Below are 22,370 nucleotides of genomic sequence, written 5' to 3' on the forward strand. Positions count from 1 at the left end.
GTAGCCTTTGCACATCGCCATTGCACCCACCTTTGTTTAAACCTCCGCCGAACCTTCATATGAAAACCCTTCTCTGCAACTGCCCTCTCAAACCCTTCTTTGTTGTTGACGCATCAGAGCCACCAACAACAATTGCTGCAACCCCCGAGCTCACTCGCAATTTAGTAGGCCCTTTGTGGCATGGGATGTAAGAAGAAGATGGTGCTGATGCAAAATCGGCTCGATTCTATTTGTTGAGATCATGGGGGAGGATGGTGGAGTTTCAGACCACAAAGGTGTGAGGGGGGTTTTTTATATTGGTGAAGTGTTGGGATGGATGCGATGGTCACCATTGGTCTGCGTAGCCTTTGCACATCGCCATTGCACCCACCTTTGTTTAAACCTCCGCCGAACCTTCATATGAAAACCCTTCTCTGCAACTGCCCTCTCAAACCCTTCTTTGTTGTTGACGCATCAGAGTCACCAACAACAACTGCTGCAACCCCTGAGCTCACTCGCAATTTAGTAGGCCCCTTGTGGCATGGGATGTAAGAAGAAGATGGTGCTGATGCAAAATCGGCTCGATTCTTCGACCAAATTGTTCACCCTCAATCTAAAGGGCTGCAATCAATTATAAAAAAATCGAAGAAAATGATGATGCTGATATGCAATCATCTCGCCTTCCGCCATGGATCTCTCACTTGCCCTCCCAAATTGTTTGCCCTAGATCTCTCTCTCTCTCCCTCTTTCCCTATTGCTCTTTCCTTCTCTCTATCTCTCTCCTTCAACCAAATAAATATAATAATGGGAGAATGGGAAAGTTATGCGAAGTTTTATCTTTCTCAAACTAATCAAACACTATTAGGGTGAGAAAGATTAACTTTACATTATCTTTACTTCCCCTGTATTTCACCCCACTAATATGTGGGTCCCATAGTGACAATATTCCCTCCCCAACTCTCCTCTAAACAAACGAGCCCTTAGTAAATTTCCCCCTAATAGAGAGTTTTGTGAAAAATAAAAATTGAAAAGGGAAAGGAAGCTCCTGGTTGTGCCCTCTATGCCCAGACACAGGCTCAATGAAAAGACTGCCTTTTCTTCGTGTGATTGATGCTTTTGCTTATTCTTCCATTGATCTGCGACCTGACACAGTAGGATTGATGGTCATTTCACTGCCTCTTTATTTGGATGTAAGAGAGCACGACCGGGCAGTGTTCTTTTCCCTTTCAAAATAAATCAGCACAACGTTGGCGTTTCCTCTCTCATTTTACGTCCACACTACGCCTGGGAGCAGTGCAACCTTCTATTACCAAGCGAACCACTAGATCGGACCTTCGCCGCGACCAATGAAGCATTTGCAACGTCAGCTGCCACGGTAAAAGATTTACGGATCGTCTTGGATGACTTTGCCTGTAAGCCTAGTCTCACCAAATCGTCCTGCTTAAAGGGTCTAATTCGTGCAGACGAAGAAAAATCTGAAGCTAGGGCACGTCCAGTCTATCAATCTACTGCTTCTGCCTGCAACTTACTTCTTTTTTATCTATCGCCATGGACGAATCTTACACCAGTCTTCCTACCAGCCATTTACTGGGTTCAGTTCCTGTACGTACATTTTTTTTTTTATCATCTTTTCTCCTATTCCCTAATTCATGGAAAATCATCTCATTTTCAATATGTTCGAAGACAGAATTTGGTGGATTCACTTAATTTCACATTACTAAACTGTCAATTTGCTTTTCTTAATGTTGAATTGTTCAGCTTTTCGATGTAACTAGGTTTCTGATTGTGGTTTCTATGCATTCTAAACATCTACTACTGTAATGCTTACTGTTAGGAGTTCTTAGTTATAGCTAATTTGTCAAAGCCATCACGAATTGTATACAATTTAGTGTATTTGGTGGCCACTTTACCCTCTTTTCTTAATTTAGCACGAATTGTTAATATGCCGCGGATCAGCGCAAATGTAGCATGTCGGTGTGTTCCTTCTTAAGTTTTCATAAGTTGCAGTCCTGAACAGTCGGGAGAAGATCTTTGTGAGTTGTTGCCAATTAATTCTACATCCTCTGCCTTCATTTGTTAACTAAAAGCATATGTAAAACTAAAAAAAAATCTATCATAGTTTTTCTGGAGCACGAATAATGAACGTAATTGCTAGTATACATTTTGCAGTTGCAGTAACATTTGCAGAGCATTCCGAGAGCTGGCAATCTTATTCTCAGTTTTGGAGGCCTTTTCCATTAAATTAATGCTAATTCTTTGAAACATATATATATATATATATATTATTTATTTTATTTTTTTTGGGGTGGGGGGGGGATACTTTCTATATGATGTTTCATTGTTGCAATTTATGTAAGTGTTACATTTTTTTGTTGAATATTTTTATTAGGGAAAATGGTTTCTGTGGGGGTGTGGCTCCTGCACCCAGACACTTTGGGGGGAGGGGAATGACTGGTCTGCCCCCATGAAATGGAAAATGATGCTTCAAAGTTCAATCATAGTAGCTATCCGCAGTGCATCTCTGAATACCTAATTCTGTGGTTACCCTGCTATTTACAACTTGTGCAATCAAGCATTAATTAACATTCAATCCAGACACTAAGGAAGCTTATGGAGCTTCCTTTTGAACATTGATTGCTGTTTACTGACATTTCTCAACTTAGTTTTACCATTGACACTTCTCTATAAGCTTGGAGACTACTTTCTTTAATTTAAACCTGGGACAATCTGTTTTTATTTTATTCCTTGTTCATTACTTGTGTACAGGCTGTGGTCACCGAAGAGAAGAAAACCACCAATTATGAGGGTATGAGGTTCTGTTTCCAAGTGTTTATCTTTGGAAATGGATAGTTTCTTGATATATTAACCTTTCAGTTGAATCAATCAATTTCTTAATCCTTTTACCTCTACTATGCAGTCCCTGGAGCAAACTTGCAAATATTTCCTCCCACCAATGGAGGAGATAGTGGGAGGGGATATCAAGCTTTTGGAAGTCCAAATGGTATGTTATTTTTTTAACTGTGTGCAGTGTTCTGGAAATAATTAAAAAGGTCCATTTGTTTGAATTTTTGTAGCACTAATGTATAGTTTTTTTCAACAACAACTTCCCTTATAGTTTCTCCTTGAAAGTGACTGTTTCAGAAAGTTTAAATTCAAACTTTTTTTTATATTAAATGTTAATTATCTGCTGGATGTTGGGTTTGACTTATTCAAATTTTGATGCAGATTTTGGTTTCAAATCCAAAACATTTCTGTGAGGCCCAGGAGGCTCATTAATCAGTGACTATTTTACTTGATAAATAGAAAACCTATACCGTTGCTTCCACTGTTGCTCCCAGCCATCCACTATTGTGACTGGCCATTGTAACCCTTGAAGTGAAAAACAACCTGCATGGCTGTGTATCATTTTTTGAGTTTAGAACCTTTTGTATCTTTGTAGAAGGCTAGGATTCTCATAGAGCATATTGCACCGATGGTCCTGAGGTCTGGAAAGTCAAATGCCAATGTGTTTGCTGATTATGGAAAATACTGGCAAGGCTGTCTATTGGTCCCAAGAATATGTATTCCGGTGGGAGGTGGCAACTCAGTCTACTAACCGACCATAGTTGTAATGGTATCTAGACGACCCTAGGCATTGGAGGAGGGAAAAAATCAAGGCAACACCAACAAGGTGTCTTTGTTTCCTGGGAAATGCCTTGACAACCATGTATCCGACTAAGATAATATTGGTCGTAGAGTAATTTCAAAGCAAAAGGTTATAGATTCTTCTTGATTACTTCCACGTATAAGCTAAGAGCCTTCTAAGGATTTGTCCTCTTGATTCTTCATTGTGTTTGTTGTGACCTTTCTGTTACCTCAGATGACTGGTATAATGATAGGTTGGTCAAAGAGATGATGACTTTCCATCCCAGATGAGCCATTCCAGTCACTAGATGAAGCCTCCTGACTGCCATTTAAAATAGCGTGGTTCACCCCATAAACTGCATCAGCATGGGTTATCATGTGAAAAGGAGGTTTGACTTGTGTTAAAACTCTATTTATTTCATTGAGGTGTCCTACAACCCCCTGGCGGGATAGGTATTGGTGATTTGTCATTGAATATCCTACTGTGCTTTCTAGTTTTTGTATTTAGTGTCCTTATTTCACATGTTTAGAGATATTAAGTTGGAACTGAACATATAGGCCAAAAAATGTTGGTCTACTTAATCTCTTTTCAATAGTATGAGTTGCACATTGTTGAATCAATTTTGGTTCTTAATAATTTAGTAGAGAAGGTTACTTTAGTGATTAATTATTGATTGCTAGCTTGGTTAATTGAAGATAGAAAATACAAATGACTCAAAAACCAAAGGATTGGTACGGAGATATCTATTTTCTTTCATATGTGAATGTGAATGGAACCATGCATAGGACCATAATATTGGTGATGCGGATCTGGGTTCCGAAACCGGAATCGGATCGCTTATGGGCCCATTCAGATGTCCAATAATTCAATCACAAATAGTTAATGACAGATTTGTATTATATTTGGGCTTACAAAGTGGGATGGCAAAACTGTAAATGGTTGGAAGTTAAAATCAAAGGAAAAAAGAACAATATCCTGTCCCAGGATTGTTTAACCATATATAAAAATGGATCGTGAGACAGCCACGTTTTCTGAAATTTAAAACTACCCTAAACTGAGAAGCTTCAAAATTGATGAGAAGAGGGGCATGGTCGGAAGAGAGCTTTTAGCGGTTCAATGGACAGCTGCTTGATTTGGTTAGGAAAACTGAATCCACTGATTCGGAAGTGTTATGCAACGTATATGGTGGGAGGGGTATTTTTGGAATAGGAATGTAAAAGAGATAAAACAGAATTAGAATAAAAGAGAGGGTTATTGATGGGATATAACAATTAAAGTTAAAACAAATCCCCCTTTATGAGGTTTTCTTCAACCTCATGACAGCCAAAGAAAGTCTCTTTTGAACACAGAGAAGAACTTGAACAGCACCCCTTGGAATCTGCCTCAAAGAGCTCTAAATCTCCAGATTTGTGGTCGCCTAGGCCTCCTGAGTCAATCCAAACCAGTACAGCTCAAGGAATCCAACAGTACTTGGATTATAGGTTCCTGGAATCTGAAATCAGTGAAAGTTGCAGGTTTCGTTTGATTGCAGAGGAGGGCTTTCAAGTGTGTGAACCTGTTTCAGATCGTGTAAGGTAGTGCTTCCTTCGATCAAAGCCTTGGGTCAAATAGGGTTGCCACTAAGAACTCCCAACTTATTTTCCAGATGCCCAGGTTATGTTATTACTCGGAAATGAACAGAGAAGAAGAGACAATAAAGAATCAGACCATGTCCAATAACTTGGGTTACATGCCTTTATATAATAAACTGAAATTAAAATTTGCCTAATTAAAATCTAAAACTAAAATAGCAACTCCTAATTACTTCCTAAGTTAAAACTACTGAAATTAGAAACAGAATTAAACTCAAATTGATAACTCCCTACTTGTCTCACAATTACCCAAAATAAAAGATTACATACCTTCCCAAATAAAATAAATCCTAAAATATTGTATTTAAAACCAAAAATCCAACCGGTCCCGGTTTGCCTTAGTCGAGATTGCTAGAAGGGTCAAACCGGTTCAACCTTGATTCTGCATCAATTGGTCCACTTCTATTTGCAATCTTGCCATCTCACGCATGTCACTTATTCATTAGAAACCATATATAGAAATTGTGAATTACTGTAGAAGGATTTCTTAGGCTAGAAACCAACCCAAGACCAAATTGGTCGAATACCCCATTCCCGTGGGGAACTCCAAAACACTTTCCTGTGAGGCAGAATCCCAATAAAGACGAGGGCCATTCAGCTGAGGAATAAATAGAAAAAGGGAGCCTCTTCTCTATTGACAAAGTGGTTAAAAAAGATATGCATATGGTAGGGCTCGAATCTAGTATCATCGTTGATAGAGTGGAGGACAAGGACCCGTGTAGCAGACCCATCATAGGGGACATTCCTGAAATGCTGTTTTGATGACTTTTTTTTGGGGGGGGGTGGGGGTTGGGAATTCTTTTTATTCTTTTTCTACTACTATTTTAGACCATATCGGATCCATGTAGCTGACCCCATTTAGTTGGGATAAGGTTATGGTTGTTGTTGGAGCCTCTTCTATGAACCAGTGGCAGTGTGGGTGAGCCCAAGGATTAAAGTATCGGTATCGGTCGTTGTATCGTTCAGCCAAAATTAAGATACATATCGGAGGGTATCGTATTGTATTGGAGATACGCTAAAGATACGCACATAAATAGAGAGGAAACACTTTTTTATACACTTTTGCATAAAAATTTTGTTAAAAAAAGCTATTAATAACATGTATTATGCATAAACACTAAATTAAGGGTATCGCACTAAAAATTCAAGGTTTATAGTTGTCCCATAAATGTAAAATCCTTGTTCCTAACCTTGATTTCCACTTTAGTTAGAGAAAAATATGGTTGGCAGCAACTTTGGAACAAAAGCCCCTAAAAAATTGTGTTTTTCTGAAAAATGATCCAATTTGGCCATTGTATGGCTGTAACGCACTGTATCTGTACGTATTGACCGATACGCACTGATACACACCGAAACGTACATTTCACTCAATTTTATTTTTTCCATAGAGTATCGGTGCGTATCGGTGTGTATCGGTATGTATCGTAGGATACGTATCAATACGTTTTAAAAATTCCATGTGTCGTATCTGTGTGAATCGCATCGGTAATATGTATCGGCCGATACGGTACAATACGTACCGATACTTAAAACCCTGGGTGAGCCTGTGTCAAACTGACTTCACTAAACTGATCTGTAGGGTGGTGAAATATCTGCAGTTCTCTCCCTATTTATTTATATTTTATCTCTTTTGTAATGATTAGAAAATCATTTTCCCCTCACTAAGTGTAGGCTCTCGTCAAAACACTACTGAAAATGGGAAAAATGGCCTTTTTTTTTTCCTTTTAGTGACATCCTACTTAATTTTTTCCCTGTTCATTTGTTCATAGTAAAAATCGGTAAACAATGTTGTAGACAGTTATTCTTTGCATGTATGGACGTGATTTCCTGCTTTTTTTGTGGGGGGAGGGGGGAGGGGGGAGGGGGGAGGTGCTCGAAGAGGTTTATTGTTTTCTTTTTTATTTTAGTGAATAATGGTTTTGTTAGAGAAAGCAAAGCAACCTGCAAAGTAGGAAAAGTGGTGCAAAAATGGGATGGTAAAACCAGAAGTGGAGTATGTCATAAATTATTGCCATATCTAGATAATATCAGATCACGCTCAAATGGAATTTAGAAGTCCCTGGAATCACAATGGGACCTCTAAAAAAAAGGCATATATCTTCATGTTCTCTGTTTCTGATTTGCATTCAATAATATGTTATGATAAAAAACAGAAAGGGTATATCTTCCTGTTACACCACCTACGGAAACCAAAAAACCGATGAGCAATGAAGAGTTGTTCCACAATGAAGATAGGGGAGCTATAGTCCATAAGCAGCAGTATTTATTTCCCCTTTAATCAAATTTGTGATATTAATTGGGCTTGAGTCATGGTTCAATCTCAGCCAACTCAGCTGAAATTTCAGAAGTTTCGGCCATCTCGGTGGACCCTGCGATGAAGCCTGGTTTGTCCAAAATTTTGGAAAAAGTACCTGGTTTTGGCCCTAATTTCGGCAAATTTCAGAAATTTGGCCCAAATTTCTAGCAATAGCCCAGAAAAAAAATATTCGGTGGTTTCAGCCCAGGCTGAAACCTGTCCTAAACCCGAGATTTAGTTCCTTGGCTTGAGTAACCTAGAGCCTAGAGCAATGTCACTCTTATGATTTCTGGAGGCCCCTATAGTAACTGTTAAGATTGGATTGCATGAAAGGGCTCTCATCAAAGTTGAACTTGATTTTTTTTTTGTGTGTGCGTGTTTTGGGGGGGGGCGCGGGGGGTTGGGACTGAATCTATTGTACCATAGGATAGAAAGGGGAAGATTGATCTGTCTCAATTCAATTTCTCAGGATAGAGTCAAAGGAGATACCTCTGGAAGCATCTGTAGTACATTCCTATGCAGCTACCACAATCTCTGAAGACTGTTGATAACTTGATATGCGCTTCCAATCTCCAGATTGCCTCCAAAAGAATATACCTTCATAGAATTTGAATCTCTTCAGTTTTATGAAAACAGATATAGTTACATCTCTTAAACTCTATGGAAACAAGTATAGTGCTAAAACCACAATAACTTAATGATGACATTGGAAAAGGTATGATTTATGATAACTTAACTAGTAATAGGTGGAGGAAAATGGCCCAAACTGCCTTTGCAAATCCACACTGTCTGAAAATATGTTACGGAACTGTCTATCAGCATATTGCATGGATTTACCTGAAGGAGGAGTGTCCAAGTCCGCCTCCTTTGCACTCTCTGGTTTTCACCCTTTTATGATATACTCCATTAATGCAATCCTTGGTCGCTTTGGGATCGCTATGGGCCCATCCAAAGGATAAATGGTTCAACATTTAAAGGTAATGTCAATTTTATAATTAATTGAAAGTTCCTAACCCTTTATGAAGGAGCCAACAGATTCAGTGGCAGAAGGGTAATTAATTTAGGAGAAAAGGATGTTTTTAGATGATTCAGTGGCCTCCTTCATCTCCAATAGGTCCTAGGCTCCCAGTTTCCTCCCCTCCCCTCTCCTCTCGGCCATTTGCCTGGCCCTCCCCTTGGGCACCGAGGCAGAGGAGACAAAGTCGCATGGCTTCCTTCTCCCTCGTGTTCCTTTTTCTCCTCCTTAGCTTGGAATTATATTCGCTCTCATTCCCCCCTTACCCCTTGGAGAAAGATTTTCTGGTTGCCTGGTCATATTCCTAGGCATAACTTCATTGCCTGGAGAGCTCTTTCCAATTGCCTCCCTACCCAATCCTTTCTGATTCACCGTCAAATTCTTGTTCCTAGCTCCTGCTGTCTTTGCTGGAATAGTATTGAAGACATAAACCATCTGTTCTTTAACTGCCCTTTCTCTTCCATTGTCTTGAAAAAAACTCCTCAGCACCTGCTGGCCTGGCAAGAGATGTGTTCTCCCTTTCCACAAGGAATGGATTTGGGTTGACATGACCTTCGGGGTCCCTCTATTTGTGACAAGGTTGGTAAGCATGCTTTTTGTGCCTCTATTAGCCATATTTGGATGGAGCAGAACCTATGAAGATGGACTTCCAACTCTCACTCCTTCGCCTTGATTTGGAAATCCATCTTCTTTGAGGTTAGTTCTAAAGTGAAGATGCTTCATCCTTGCCATGCTAGAGATTCCCCAAGGAACAGGTTCATTGTTGTCTCCTGGGACCTCCCCCTCCCTGTTATTGTCTCCCTCTTTATTTGCTTTCCTTTTTGCCTTTTCTTTTGCTTTGCCCCTTAGGGCTGTATATTCTTTTCCCCTTCTCCCTTTTTGATAATGAAATTCTTATTCACCCAAAAAAATAGCTCATCACATTAATTGTGAACAACATTTCCACAAAATTAGAGTGTGAATGGGGCTGCCATGTGGCAGATATTTGAGACGTGGAAGCAAGCTAGCCATGATGAAACATAGAAGTTACTTTAATACAACAACAACAACAACTTAGCGGTATCCCACCTAAATTGGGCTGGCTACATGGATCCAATTAAAGATAGCAGAAGAAAAGTAGAAGTAAAATTTCACCTAAATGGGGTCGGTTGCATGGATTCTAGCCCTCCAATAGAATCTATTCGAGGTCATACTTGAGACAAGACCTAAACCATACATGTCTTTCCTCACTACTTCTCCTATGGTCGTTATAGGCTTGCCTCTAGCTCTTTTATGTTCTTCAATCTGAATCAGGTCACTCCTCCTTATTGGCGCATCTCCATACCTCCATTAAACATGGCTATACCACCTCAAACGACTTTCTTGGAGCTTATCATGAATTAGGGCAATTCCCAAATCAGCCCTAATATGTTTGTTCCTTACTTTATCCTTCCTAGTTTTGCAGCACATTCATCTTAGCATCCTCATCTCTTCTACACAACTTACCAATATGACACCACTTAATAGCCCAACATTCTACCCCGTACATCATAGCTGGTTTAACGATTGTCCTATAGAACTTTCCTTTAAGCTTTAGAGGAATACGTCAGTCACACGACACCTTGAATGCACCTTTCCATTTCATGCATTCCTATTAATTTTCTATGAAGCATCATCCTCAATATCACCTTCTTTATTTATGATTGACCCAAATTACTTAAAATGATCACTTTGTAGTACCTCTCTCTCTCCTCAATCTTCACCATTCATTATCCAGCGTAGTGTGACAAAAGTTACGCATCATATACTCTGCCTTTGTTCTACTCATCTTAAAACCTCTTGATTCCAAGGTTGATCTCCATAGCTCCAGTTTAGTGTTTATCCTAGCTTTTGTCTCGTCCATCAAAACAATATCATCAGCAAAGAATATACACTATAGAACCTTATCTTGAATGTTCCTGGTTAAATCATCCATGATAAGCACAAATAAATTAGGGCTTAAAGCAGATCCTTGATGTAGCCCAATCGTAACGAGGAAAACATTACTTTTCCCTTTGACGGTTCTCACACTAATCACCACGTCCTCCTACATATATTTAAATCTTTAATTATATTTACATATTCACTCGATACCCTTCTCTTCTCTAGTGTATGTCAAATTAGCTCTCTAGGGATTCTATCATAGGCTTTTTCTTGGTCAATAGATACTAAATGGAGATCCTTCTTGCAAGCTTTAAATCTTTCCATAGTAAGTAAATAACTATTTTTGTGGATCTACCTGGCGTAAAAGCAAATTTGTTCTCCGAAATAGTAGTTTCTCTTCTAAGGTAGGTTTCAATAACATTCTCCCACAATTTTATAGTATGACTAATTAGTTTTATGCGTCTATAGTTATTGTAGCTCTGGATATCACAATTAGTTTTGTAGATCGGAAGTATGATGCTTCTCTTCCAATCATTTGGCATTTTCTTTGTGTGCAAAATCTTGTTAAAAAGGTTGTTTAACCAAGATACCCCACATAGTTATAAGTTCTTCCACACGTCTCTATTGGGACCTCATTAGAGCGTAGCATCTTGCCTACTTTCATCTGTCTCAAGGCTCCTTTAACTTCAACCACTCCAACCTTTCATATGTATCTATGGCGTGTGGTGTCTTGATGAGTAATGCATTCCTCTGGGTCATTCCTAGTCGAAGTGTCTCCATCTAGTAGATTAGAGAAGTACATTTCCCATCTCTTCATAATGTCCTCATTCCTTATTAGGATTCTACCATCATCACTCTTAATAAATCTCACGGTCGAAATCTCTACTCTTTTTTCTAATTTTAGCCATCTTATAGACGTGGTTTTAAATCTCGGGTCGAAACCAAAACTAAGATCAAATTTCCGAAACCAGTTTTTTTTTGGGCTATGGCTAGAAACTTAGGTCGAAATCTCCAAAATTTGTCGAAATTGGGGTTGAAACCATCGAAACTTGTGAAATTTTGATCGAAATTTTCGCGATTTAGTACTATGGTTATAGATAGCTTCCCCCCCCCTTAATGTTCAGATTTTTATAGTGGTCCTCATATTTCTTCACCCTTGATATCCCCACAGTCCTCTTGTTTCTAGCATCAAAATACCTCCTTTTTTTATTCTTCTTCTTCTTCTTCTTCTTCTTTTATTTATTTATTTTTTAATTTTTATTTTTTTATAAAGTCTTCTGCCTTTTTAGTTCTTTGCCATGGCTTAACCTAGCTTTCTTATTCTTAATGGCTGTCTGGACCTCATCATCCCACCTCATCATCCCACCACCGTCTCCTTAGGGGCCTGATGAATACCCTTCAATTCCCTTAGAACTTATTTAGCAATTTTCTTAATGCATGCCATCATCTCTTTCTGCATCTTATTGATGTCTCCCTCAAAGTTCCCCTTTCCTTGTTTGACCAGTTTATTAATAAACGTATCTAGGGTATCTCGTTTTAGTCTCCACCACATTATCTTAGAGCAAATAGGTTCCCTTAATCCCTTATCCTATGTTTCTGTGTACTGAGACACATCTAAAACCACCAGTCTTTGTTCAGTGGTTTGGCTCTTCCTAGGTATAACCTTTCAATCCTTACACAATGATTTGTCAACCCTTCTAGTTAGAAAGAAATCTATTTGGCTGATATGATGCCCACATTTGTAGGTAACTAGATGCTCCTCTCTCTTTTCAAAGAAAGTGTTTGTAATGGATAAATCATAGGCTACCGCAAAGTCTAAAATCGAGGCCCCCTCCTCATTCTTCTCCCCAACTCCTTAGCCTCCATAACTACTTTAATAGCCTCTACGATCCCTCTTAACATGTCCATTCATGTCACCTCCTATAATAATTGTTTCACCTTGACCAAAGCCTTGCACTAAATCATCAATGTGTTCCCAAAATTAGAGCTTACGATTTCCATCCAATCCTACTTGGGGTGCATGAGCACTAATTATATGGACAATCTCTTTCTCCAACATAATTTTATCCCCAGACCTTCCTGGTAAAACAGATCAAACTGATTATTATCGAAATGATTCGAACTGTTTCAAAGACCCAACATGCATTTTTTTGCATTGGGCTTTTTCATCAACTGATATAAATATCAGTTAGTCCGCCATATTTTTTCTTGACAGAAAAAAAAATGTTAACATCCACTACATCATTCTTTAGATCTTTGACCACTACTATGCCCCCTCCACTTTTATTATTTTAATCTCCTGAATACCAAAGTCTGAAGTCGTCCAACACCTTAGCTTTGTGTTACCCTTCCATCTAGTCTCTTGAATACATGCAATTTAATCCTTCTTCTCCTTATAATATCTATCAACTCCATACTCTTACCCATCAAGGAACCAATGTTCTAGGATGCTAATCTAATTAGTAATAATAATGGTGATAATGATGATGGTGGTTGTGATGATTAAGAAAAGGGGGCATACCTGGTGCATCAGTCTCCTTCCACTGCGGGGTTTGGGGAGAATTATATGTATGCAGCCTTACCCCCACTTTGCAGAGAGGCTGTTTCCTGACTTGAACCTGCGACCGCTAGGTTGCAATGAAACAACCTTATCGATGTGCCGAGGCCCACCCTCTAATAATAAAATAATCCCTAACAAATAGACCACTTGACCTGAAGTATAGCCAGATCAGACCTGCCTTTAGTCTGTTAATTGAATTCTCTTGAAATCTGGTCAATTTCTTACTGCGATTCTGGTTTATGGGGAATTCTGATCCCTATCTAATGCGGGGCAGGTGGGCCCCAAGAGAACCAACCTGATTGGATGTGGGACCACTTAACTAATGAATGACACAATATTAGCCAAGTACCAAAGAGTGACAATTCTGTAAATAAATGGGAGTTCTAACAAGTGATGGCAAACTTGTAATTAACTGGAAATAGCAAGGGTGGTTGCAGAGATGGATTGCACTAAAGAAGGGGATCCAGGAGTTGAAGCTCAGGAGTTGAAGATCTAGGGCTTTAGGTTGCCTACAGGCAGTAACCTTCAATTCAAACTTCAAGTCCAACAGATTAGAGATGAGAGTTCAAGCAATTGCTTTTCAGTCTGCCATCAAACCTGTTGCTCAAGGTAAATCAGATCTGTTTTTCAATGTATATCGCACAAAAGAGGGGCTGGTTGGGACAGGGAACACAGGGATTTGAATCACCGAAGGAAGGGGCTTCTTGATCAATACCTGAGCCACAAAAGTAGTGGATGTGAGGAACTCGACCTGGATCTGAAAACTTGCAGGCACCGCCCAAGACTGAGTATTCTCAGGTAATGCAAGAAACAATGGCAGAAAACCAGAAACGAAATAGAAAGAAGAAGAAGAGAGAGAAATAGAGAGACCACAGGGGAAGAGGAAGAAAAGGAGGAGGGGTGCCTCGCTGGACAAGGAAGAAATAAGAGAGACGGGGAAAGGGAGAGATTCTCCAAGAAGAAGGAGGGGGGGGGGGGGAAGGAGGATAGCCAAGCAGGTTTCTCAAAATCAATTCATTCTTCATTAAATTTTCTGATTTGGGTTACATGCTTAATTTATAATAATAACTAAAACTAAAAGCTTCCTAATTAAATTCAATAACTAAAATTAAAAACTTCCTAATTAAAGTCAAAGAATAAAATAAAATTGAAATCTACTGAAATCTAGACTAATAGGATTAGAAGTAAATAAGGACTCAAATAGGAAACTATCTTTCCTATCTAGAAACAACTCTAAAATAAAAGATTACAATTATTCTCAAATAAAATAAAATCCTAGAATATTCTAATAATCTTGAACCCAAATTAGTAACTTGGAACCCAAATTGGATCTGGGTCTTGGTCCGGGTTCTGGAGTGGGTTTGGGTCGATCCATCGGAGCGCTGCTACATCACTATCCTTAGTTGACATAAGACCCTGTCAGCCACACACAGCAGATGTAGTGCTGGCTTAGAGATTTTTCCTAGACCTGCCAGACCAGGAACCCTGTGCCCATTTGGTTCTTCTCAAGCTGATTTACTTGTTTGTGTATCCTTGATTTGAACTTCTATAGGTCTATGCCCTTGAAACATTTAGTTATTAAGTTTCCCTTGCATTCATCATGTTTGGAAAATTAATGTTTAAATTGCCAAACATGAGCCAAAACCAGATATATTTCATTTTGTAATACACATTCATTTCCTTCTTATATTTCTCCATTATGATGCACTCTTATCCATGCAGGCGGAGATGAGCAACCATCGACAAATGGTTGGAAGGGAGTGTTTAATGTTTTGTCATACACACAGTATTTCAATGTGGATACAGATATTGTCCTTGAAAGAATTATGAGTTCTTTGAATCCTCTTGGGGGAAATTTTTTCAGTAAGATTGATGCTAACCCTGACCTGTAAGTTTCATGTCTTGCTAATTACATAGAGGCTTTTTTGGTTTGAACTCCACTGTTCCTTTTAAGATGCATAAAATATTATCTTGAACATTTTCCTCCTTATGTGTTGGTATAATTTGTTTCTATTCCCTCTGTTTTGTGGAAGTCCATCTCTTTGGAGTTTTTTTTGTCACAAATTCTTTGTCATTTGTATCATTGAATGCATTAAGAGTTTTTTTTTTTCAAATTCCCAATTTAGTCTGTTTTATGTGTTCTATTGAAACTTAACAAGAAAAAAAGAAAGACTAGTGTGGATATAATCTTGGAAACTTTGAATAAGATTAGTGGGTAATTAATGATCCTCGCCTTAAAAGTTAGATTTGTAAAAATGGACAGTCATTGTGGTATGTACATTTTTGTATGCTTGATTACTTGTTATCTAGAACCCTTTATTTGAGAGGGAGCGTCTGTAACTTTGAAAATGGCACTTAATTGATTTATGAAAGCAAACGCACAAAGTCACATGAATGGCATGCATGCATTATTTTCCACCCAATCACCCAAAGAAACTTTCCGTGTCTGAAATTTCTTGAAGCTTTTGTACAATCTAGTAGATCTGCAAATTCAGGGTTCGCTCCTTGCCTTTTCATGAAAGACCTGCATAATTTTTTTAAAATAAAGATCAGCTACGAAAGGATTATACTAATACAGGCTGGTATCCAACAATTTCCTTGAAAAAAGGGCATATCCAATGTATGCGGCTCCGCCACTGCGGGGTCTTACCCCCGCTTTGGGGAGAGGCTGTTTTCTGACTTGAACTTGTACCACTAGTCATCCAACAGTTCACTGTTAGAATATTGGATTCCTATCTGCTTACAGGCCCAGGCTATAACTATACTCGATGGCTTATAAAAGGGCTTAATGATGAATAAACGGGTTCTATTAAGCAGTCAGAATAAAAAAATGACAAACAGATCTAGTTTTTATGACAAACAGAATGTAGGATTAATGTTGTTTCAGATCTGAAAACAGAGAATGTAAAACCAGAAAGCAGAATAGTAACTGTAGGTTCAGAAACAGATCTGATTTGGATATTTCCTGTTAACAGAATTTAGAAGTTAACATACTGTCCTGTTGTAGAGATTCTGATAGCAGAAAGCCTTCTTAGTGTCTGCGGCAGGAAGAAACAGATCTGGTCAGCAATGGAAGAGAAAGAAAAGGAGAAAGAAGAGGAAGTATAGATGGGGGAACAAAATAGTTCGAAGGGCAGTGAAAGAGAAGAAACATGAGGGAGAAAATAGGGATGGCAGGAGAGAGAAGAGGGAGAAAACAGAATCATCTGGGAGGGAATGAGAGGGATCACAATCCAATTTCAAATAAAAAATAAACTTCTATTCACTGCTATCGATTGGGGTTGAAAAGCTTTATATACAACCAAGGTTCTAAATATCGGGTTTCGTCCACGTTTCGACCCTGATATTTTGACAATTTGACCGAGATTTCGAGGAAACCATGGATTTTTTTCTGGCTTGGTGGAAACCTTGGTTTTGACCCCCAAATTGTGTTTTTCTTGTCTGATTTTTTGTGTACATCCTATTTTTTTACATTTCTAACCTATTCCATAAATTAGTTTCATGAAAAACACACTTAAAATGTCACTTGTGGTGGTGACCCAAGTTTGCTAGTGTACGCTTAGTGAAGCTGTACACTAGCCTAAGTCTACATATAAGTTACATACTGGAAATGGAAATACATGATTAAAACAAGCAAATTAGAGGAAAGTACTTATAATACATACTATAAGTCACGATTCCCCTTAGGGGTACTTTGGTCCTAGTGGACCTTATCAAATTGGAGTTATTTAGTTTCCAATTTCAGCTTTGTTTTCTAGTTTCCTATTATGTAATAGTTGGTCTATATATTCAATGAAGGAGGGCAGTCCCAATCTTATGGTTCTTAACTCCCAAGTTACGATCATTCTTTACAACTAAAATCAAAGATTTAGAAAGAAATTTGATTTTTTTTGCTTCAATCTATTGTTTACTAGTTTCCTGAGAGAAACAGTGATGTAGGTCGAAATGTGCGAAAATGAACTTGTTTCTCATGAAACAAGTCATTTTATAGGCACTCCTTGTCGAAACAGTCGATTTCTGGGAACTATTGGTCGAAATGGGTTGATACCATTTGAAACCAGTCGAAACCTTGTGCTTTTATAAATTACCATGTAATTTAGTCTCGAGTTGGCTCGAAATGGTTGAAATTTCAAACCATGTATACAACAACAACTCAGCCTTATCCCAACCAAATGGGGTTGGCTACATGGATCTGTTTAAATACTTGTGACAGCTAGCTAATAAATAATTAAAATCAGAAATTATAAAGCCCCTAAACTTTATAAGAATTAAAAGAAAGCCCCCAACTAAGTAATTTTTTTTTGGCTTTTACCACCAATGGGTCCTGAACATGGCTGATGGGCTGTATTGCTTGGAGTTTGGCTTCCAAAGGTTGTCATATTTATTCAGCTAACCTAAGGCTACTGCATCATTTACCTTTTGGGTTCACCTGAACCTAAAGTCTCAAGCTAAATATCAACTTCTGTTTCTGAAGCTCCTTTTAATTTCAGCCCTGACAGACTCAAATAGTGCTGTATCAAGTAAATGACTATTGCATTCGGGATTTTGGGCATTTTAGCAATGCTACACGGGGATAAATGATATATCTCTTCTCTTCCTTATTAGATGTATCTTTTAGATGCATTTCGCAGAAGGGTACTGATTTCTTTATATTTTTAATTAATTTAAACTGAAGTTACATCTTTACTGAAAAATAAATTCCCTTAAGCATCCATAAAAAAATCCATTAATCTATATAGTTTGGTCTCCAAACAATCCCATGTGAGTGGATAGATCTTGAAAATTGGATTCAATTAAGGTGAAAAATGAAAAATATGGTTTTCTCAATTTCCCCCTTCATTTTTTTTTTTTGTCTGTGTGTGTGTGTGTGTCTACCATCCAAATTTCAATTTATGCATCTGATTGTATATTCAATATTGATACATAAGGATGAATGATGTACGGTTTATCCCACCTACATGTAGTGTAAGTTTGTCAAGAGGAGATTAAAATACATATAGGAGCTGAAATCATTACTTTCCCTTACCAAAGTAGAAGTGTAAAAGGAAATCTATTACAAAGCCATCTTTTATTGATGCCTTGTCAACCGAACCATGGGCCAAATTAAATAGAAGTCTTTCGAGGCCTGACTGGTCCAATTGGACAATCTTAATTGCATAATTACTTCAGTGTTAGAAAAAACTCGTCCGTGAGTTTTAAAAATGGAAGAATCATCACTGTTTGATTAGCATCTAGGATTAGTCGCTTTGATTCGACAATCCAACGCCTATCTCAGGAACAATTAGTGACTCTTGAAATTTCGATGTTGAAGAACTGTTGTGGAAGAAAAAATTCCACTCATTCGGTCATTATAGGGATGATCTTGGTTTGCTCCTCTTGAGGACTTTCATTTTTAGGAGACTCCTTGATCAACTTTTTTCCTGGCTCTTCCCCCCCTTTGCTCAATGAGTGAGTTCAATTTAACGAAGGAAGTTTCCATATGATTGGATGTGGCCAGCGATTGGCTCTTAAATTCCTTAAATTGTCACTTAGTATTTTCAAGATCTGCTTCAACCTTTTGCAAGTTCTCTTGGATGAGTTGAAGTTGTTGGCAGACGGGAAAAAGAGGGTGGGATCCATGGTATCTACGACCAGGTTTGGCTATGATACCAATTAATGCAACCCCAGGCTCCAAACCCTAGTTTTGGGTCACTGTGGGTCCACAAGAATGAAAAAAAATCAAGTTAAGGGTATAATGACAATTATTTAAATATTTTGAAGTTCAGGATCCTTGAATGTAAAGAATATAGAATCTGGAACATAAATGTAATTAAATTTGAAGGGAATGACAATTTTAGAATTTAAAATAAGGCTGGGAATAAAACAGAAATAAATTAAGAAAAATGGATTTATGCAAATAATAAGATTTCTGGCAGCCCTTATAAATAATATGAGTTGTTCATCCCTTACCTCTTGACAAACAGTAAAACCAGTGGTGAGTTAGCTTGGTTGCAGGTGAAAGAACTTAAGAGAGATGCGGTTGAACTGAAGTTTCTGATATAAATCCAAACTTCCAGCCCTCTCAAAGCCCAACTGAATACCACCTTAAAGATCCATGAAAGAAATAATATGAGAACTCTGAAGTTGTATATGGCGGAAGTCACCAGATCTGATATGAACATGGGTATGGAACTTACGATAGGAGATTCTTAAGGTTTTGGTTGCTTATGGAAGGACTTCCTTTGATCCAAATCTCAAGGTGAATAAAATTGAGTATTGTGGCTTTCTTCAATACCCAATTTTATTCAATCGCGATCGTACGTTACATGTAAAGGTTCTTAAAGACTGAAATAGACTCTTAACAAGGAAACTACTGAAGGACTCTCCTATGTTTCTAACATTCCATAATAAAATAAATTAAAATAAAATTACAAAAATAACCCTGCCAAGTGCCAACCCCTATTGGACCAAAATCTAAGTTCTTGACCTGGTTTGTCTTGGTTTATGTTTCTAGATAGGGGGTCATGCCTGTCCAGCCATGCACATGCAACTGCATCAAAGGTTCAGTTGCGAGACTATGTTTTAGGTCAGCTACTTTTCTTTCGGAGTAACAGTTAAGTGTAGTGTAGAGGTACTTGGCATACATTTGGTTGATACATCTTGCGGAATTGGATGCTGACCATTTTATGTCCTCATTGTATATGACTGAAAATAGAATCTATTGCCTTGACACCACTGGCACTTGCTTGGATTGTTGAAACATCAGATTGGTCCGTGACGATTGTCTGCCTGGAAACACTTGTTGACTAGTAGGTTTAAGAATGATCAGGATGTGTTCTGCATCCATGAGAGAGGTCTTAAGCATAATATCGTCCATTTTCATGCTTCACTCGAATGGAACAGGAATATTTATGTAACTAGTTTTCATCTTCAAAGTTCAGAGCACCTCATCATGCCCCTCACCCACAGCCGCCCAGCTTTCCTATTTCTTTATTCTAACAGACATTAATAGATAATTAATGTGAATTTTGTGGCATTTTAGTTATGGAACAGTTTGGATCTCCACCACGTTGATCTTTGTGATTGCTTTGCTTGGGAACTGTGCTACCTATCTGATACGCAAACAGAATGATAGCAGCACATCATGGAGCTTCGATGTCAACTATGTGAATTTGGCTGCATGTGCAGTGTATGGTTATGCACTTCTGGTGCCTTTGGTGTTTTACTTTTTGCTTCAGTATCTTGGATCACGTGCAAGCCTTGTACACCTCTGGTGTATGTGGGGATATTCTCTCTTCATCTTCATTTTCAGCTCTGTAAGTTTCCTGTTTTCTGAATGTGGTTTCTAATTTTTTTTTTGGATTACTTTATGATTTATGAACTTTGAAATGGAGGATGATCATTCTTTCACTCCTTGTCCTCTGTAACCCTTTACTCCAGACATTTCAAACCACATGTACCTCCTGAGGATTTTTTCTACCCAAAATTGCATTGATTGGAGATCATAAACATAGGATTGTGCTAAATATAAAGTTTGATGTTGGTTCGATATTTGACTTATTGAATCTATATTCTGCTCAGTGCCCAAAAACAGAAGGGCAAAAAGAATATGTTCTGGAAACCTGCATGTTTGACACTTGGATGGCATGTGAGCAGGGGAGTCGAAGTTTGAAGCTTGGGAGATTCATAAAATGGAAAATGAAAACCATAGCCAGACGGTTTGACAGTCCAGTGGGGGTGTTTGGATTTTTTTTTTTAAATCTTATCTTTGTTTCCTATTTCACCCTCCTATCTATGAGGCTTCCCATATGGGATGTAATGATTGGAAATTTAGTCCATTTTCATGACATTGACTGTCGGGCTAGGAAACTCCAATGGTAAATATCGGTCGGGCATATGCTGTTATACCAGTACAGGTGACTAGTCCATCTATGTGAAAGTCCTTGTTTTATTTAAGAGAATCTAAGGGGAGAGTAAAAGATCAATAATTTGGCTTTTTCTAGGAGAAGCACCTCTGGAGTGTTATTCAGATAGAGGGTGTAAAAATTAGTTGATGAGGGAAAACAGGAAAGTTTCAATGATATGGGACCAGCAAAGCTGCCACTTTACCTTTGCAAAACACATGCTGTGTCACTGATTCACTGCTAACCATCTAAATCCCAGCAGGGTGGCCATTCAAGTTAAAACTAACTCGTCGATCACCTTAACCATCTGCAGTATAGACTTCTTGCTATGCTGTTACCTATTTTTCCTGGGCCAATAATTGAGTAATTTAAGGTCATCCAATCTTCTAGGTGGTAGCTGTTGACTGGTGGGCTCTTCTCCCTTGTGTGGTGAACTGCTGTTTCACAATGGGTATGCTCTTTATAATTATGTCAATTATACTGCCTCAGTGCCTCTAGGTTAAATTCACTTATTACTGTATTTCCTTTATTTGAGTCGTAAGAAAATACTCTATAGGTTTGTCATCCATACTACGGCTGACAGAAGCCTACTTCTGTGTTTCAATTGTTTCTACTTCTCAGTATGTGGAAGGAAAGATGCACGAGTTCATATGTTTTTTTATTTTTTTGTGGTCCGTGCTAGAATTTTCATTCTCACATCCTCTAATATATTCTTCCTCGACAAGTTGCAGATTCTGCTGGTAATCCCAGTTGAGTTTCTCCGATGGGTCATCATAATCCTCACTGGTGTGGCTTCAGCTTGCTTTGTTTCTCTTAACATAAAGTCCTATATAGAGGCAACCGATCTCATGGTAGTGGTGGTGGCAGCATTTGCTTTGCAAGTTGCTCTAGCACTTTTCATCAAGATCTGTTTTTTCCCATAAATCTCAGCGCTACACTCAATGGTTAGGGCGAGCTTGAGGTGTCTGTTTTCTGTGTTCCTGGCAGGTGGTACTTTCATGGATGCAGCTATAGACCTTTGTTTCTCATTTCACTGTGCAGTATTTTGGAAGAAAAGAGATGTAACACTGTAGAATCCAGTACGGCGATGGTTGCTACATTTGATTTAGAATTCACATTGTTTGTATTGGAAGTCCAGTGAAGGCATCAGGAATGGAAAAAGAGATGGAATTGCTTTTTGACAAATATTTCGGCTATTTTTGGTATGCATTTCCATTATGAGAATATGCATTCTCATTCTCCTAATCTAAAATATATTCTTAACTGAGAATGAGAACATTGTTCAGATACATGTTCTGCTGAAGTGTATTCTTAATTTTAGAATGCTCATATTTCTTGTCAGCATTTCAATTGAACAACTCATGGGCATTATAATAGCCATGAGTTGATGGAAAACATGCAAGGGACGACTTGATGCTTTGATCTCAATATAGCAGTTATCAATCCAATGACCCACAGTTAAAACGAAACCCTAAGCAT

The 22,370-nt window shown here is 38.3% G+C and overlaps 1 protein-coding gene across 2 annotated transcripts; it reads left to right on the top strand.

The window, feature by feature from the left end:
• Positions 1-1,043: 1,043 nt before the first annotated feature.
• LOC122070452 (protein YIPF1 homolog) lies at positions 1,044-22,076 on the top strand. Of its 2 annotated transcripts, none has more exons than XM_042634603.1 (7): positions 1,044-1,581; positions 2,746-2,785; positions 2,897-2,980; positions 14,731-14,896; positions 20,030-20,303; positions 21,282-21,342; positions 21,623-21,777. In XM_042634603.1, the coding sequence occupies exons 1-7, from the start codon at positions 1,528-1,530 to the stop codon at positions 21,643-21,645; spliced, it is 702 nt and encodes a 233-aa protein (XP_042490537.1). In that variant the 5' UTR covers positions 1,044-1,527; the 3' UTR covers positions 21,646-21,777. The 2 variants fall into 2 exon arrangements, with proteins under 2 accessions (XP_042490537.1, XP_042490536.1); XM_042634602.1 differs by lacking the exon at positions 21,282-21,342 and having other exon boundaries at positions 1,055-1,354; positions 1,443-1,581; positions 21,623-22,076.
• Positions 22,077-22,370: the final 294 nt, after the last annotated feature.

This window comes from Macadamia integrifolia, unplaced genomic scaffold, assembly GCF_013358625.1.
Source record: "Macadamia integrifolia cultivar HAES 741 unplaced genomic scaffold, SCU_Mint_v3 scaffold928, whole genome shotgun sequence".
Lineage (NCBI taxonomy): Eukaryota > Viridiplantae > Streptophyta > Magnoliopsida > Proteales > Proteaceae > Macadamia > Macadamia integrifolia.

Coding starts and splice junctions, on each gene's coding strand:
- LOC122070452 (XM_042634602.1), top strand. CDS start 1,528: ATGGACGAATCTTACACCAGTCTTCCTACCAGCCATTTACTGGGTTCA. Junction 1,582..2,745: donor ATTTACTGGGTTCAGTTCCT/GTACGTACATTT, acceptor ACTTGTGTACAG/GCTGTGGTCACCGAAGAGAA. Junction 2,981..14,730: donor AGCTTTTGGAAGTCCAAATG/GTATGTTATTTT, acceptor TTATCCATGCAG/GCGGAGATGAGCAACCATCG.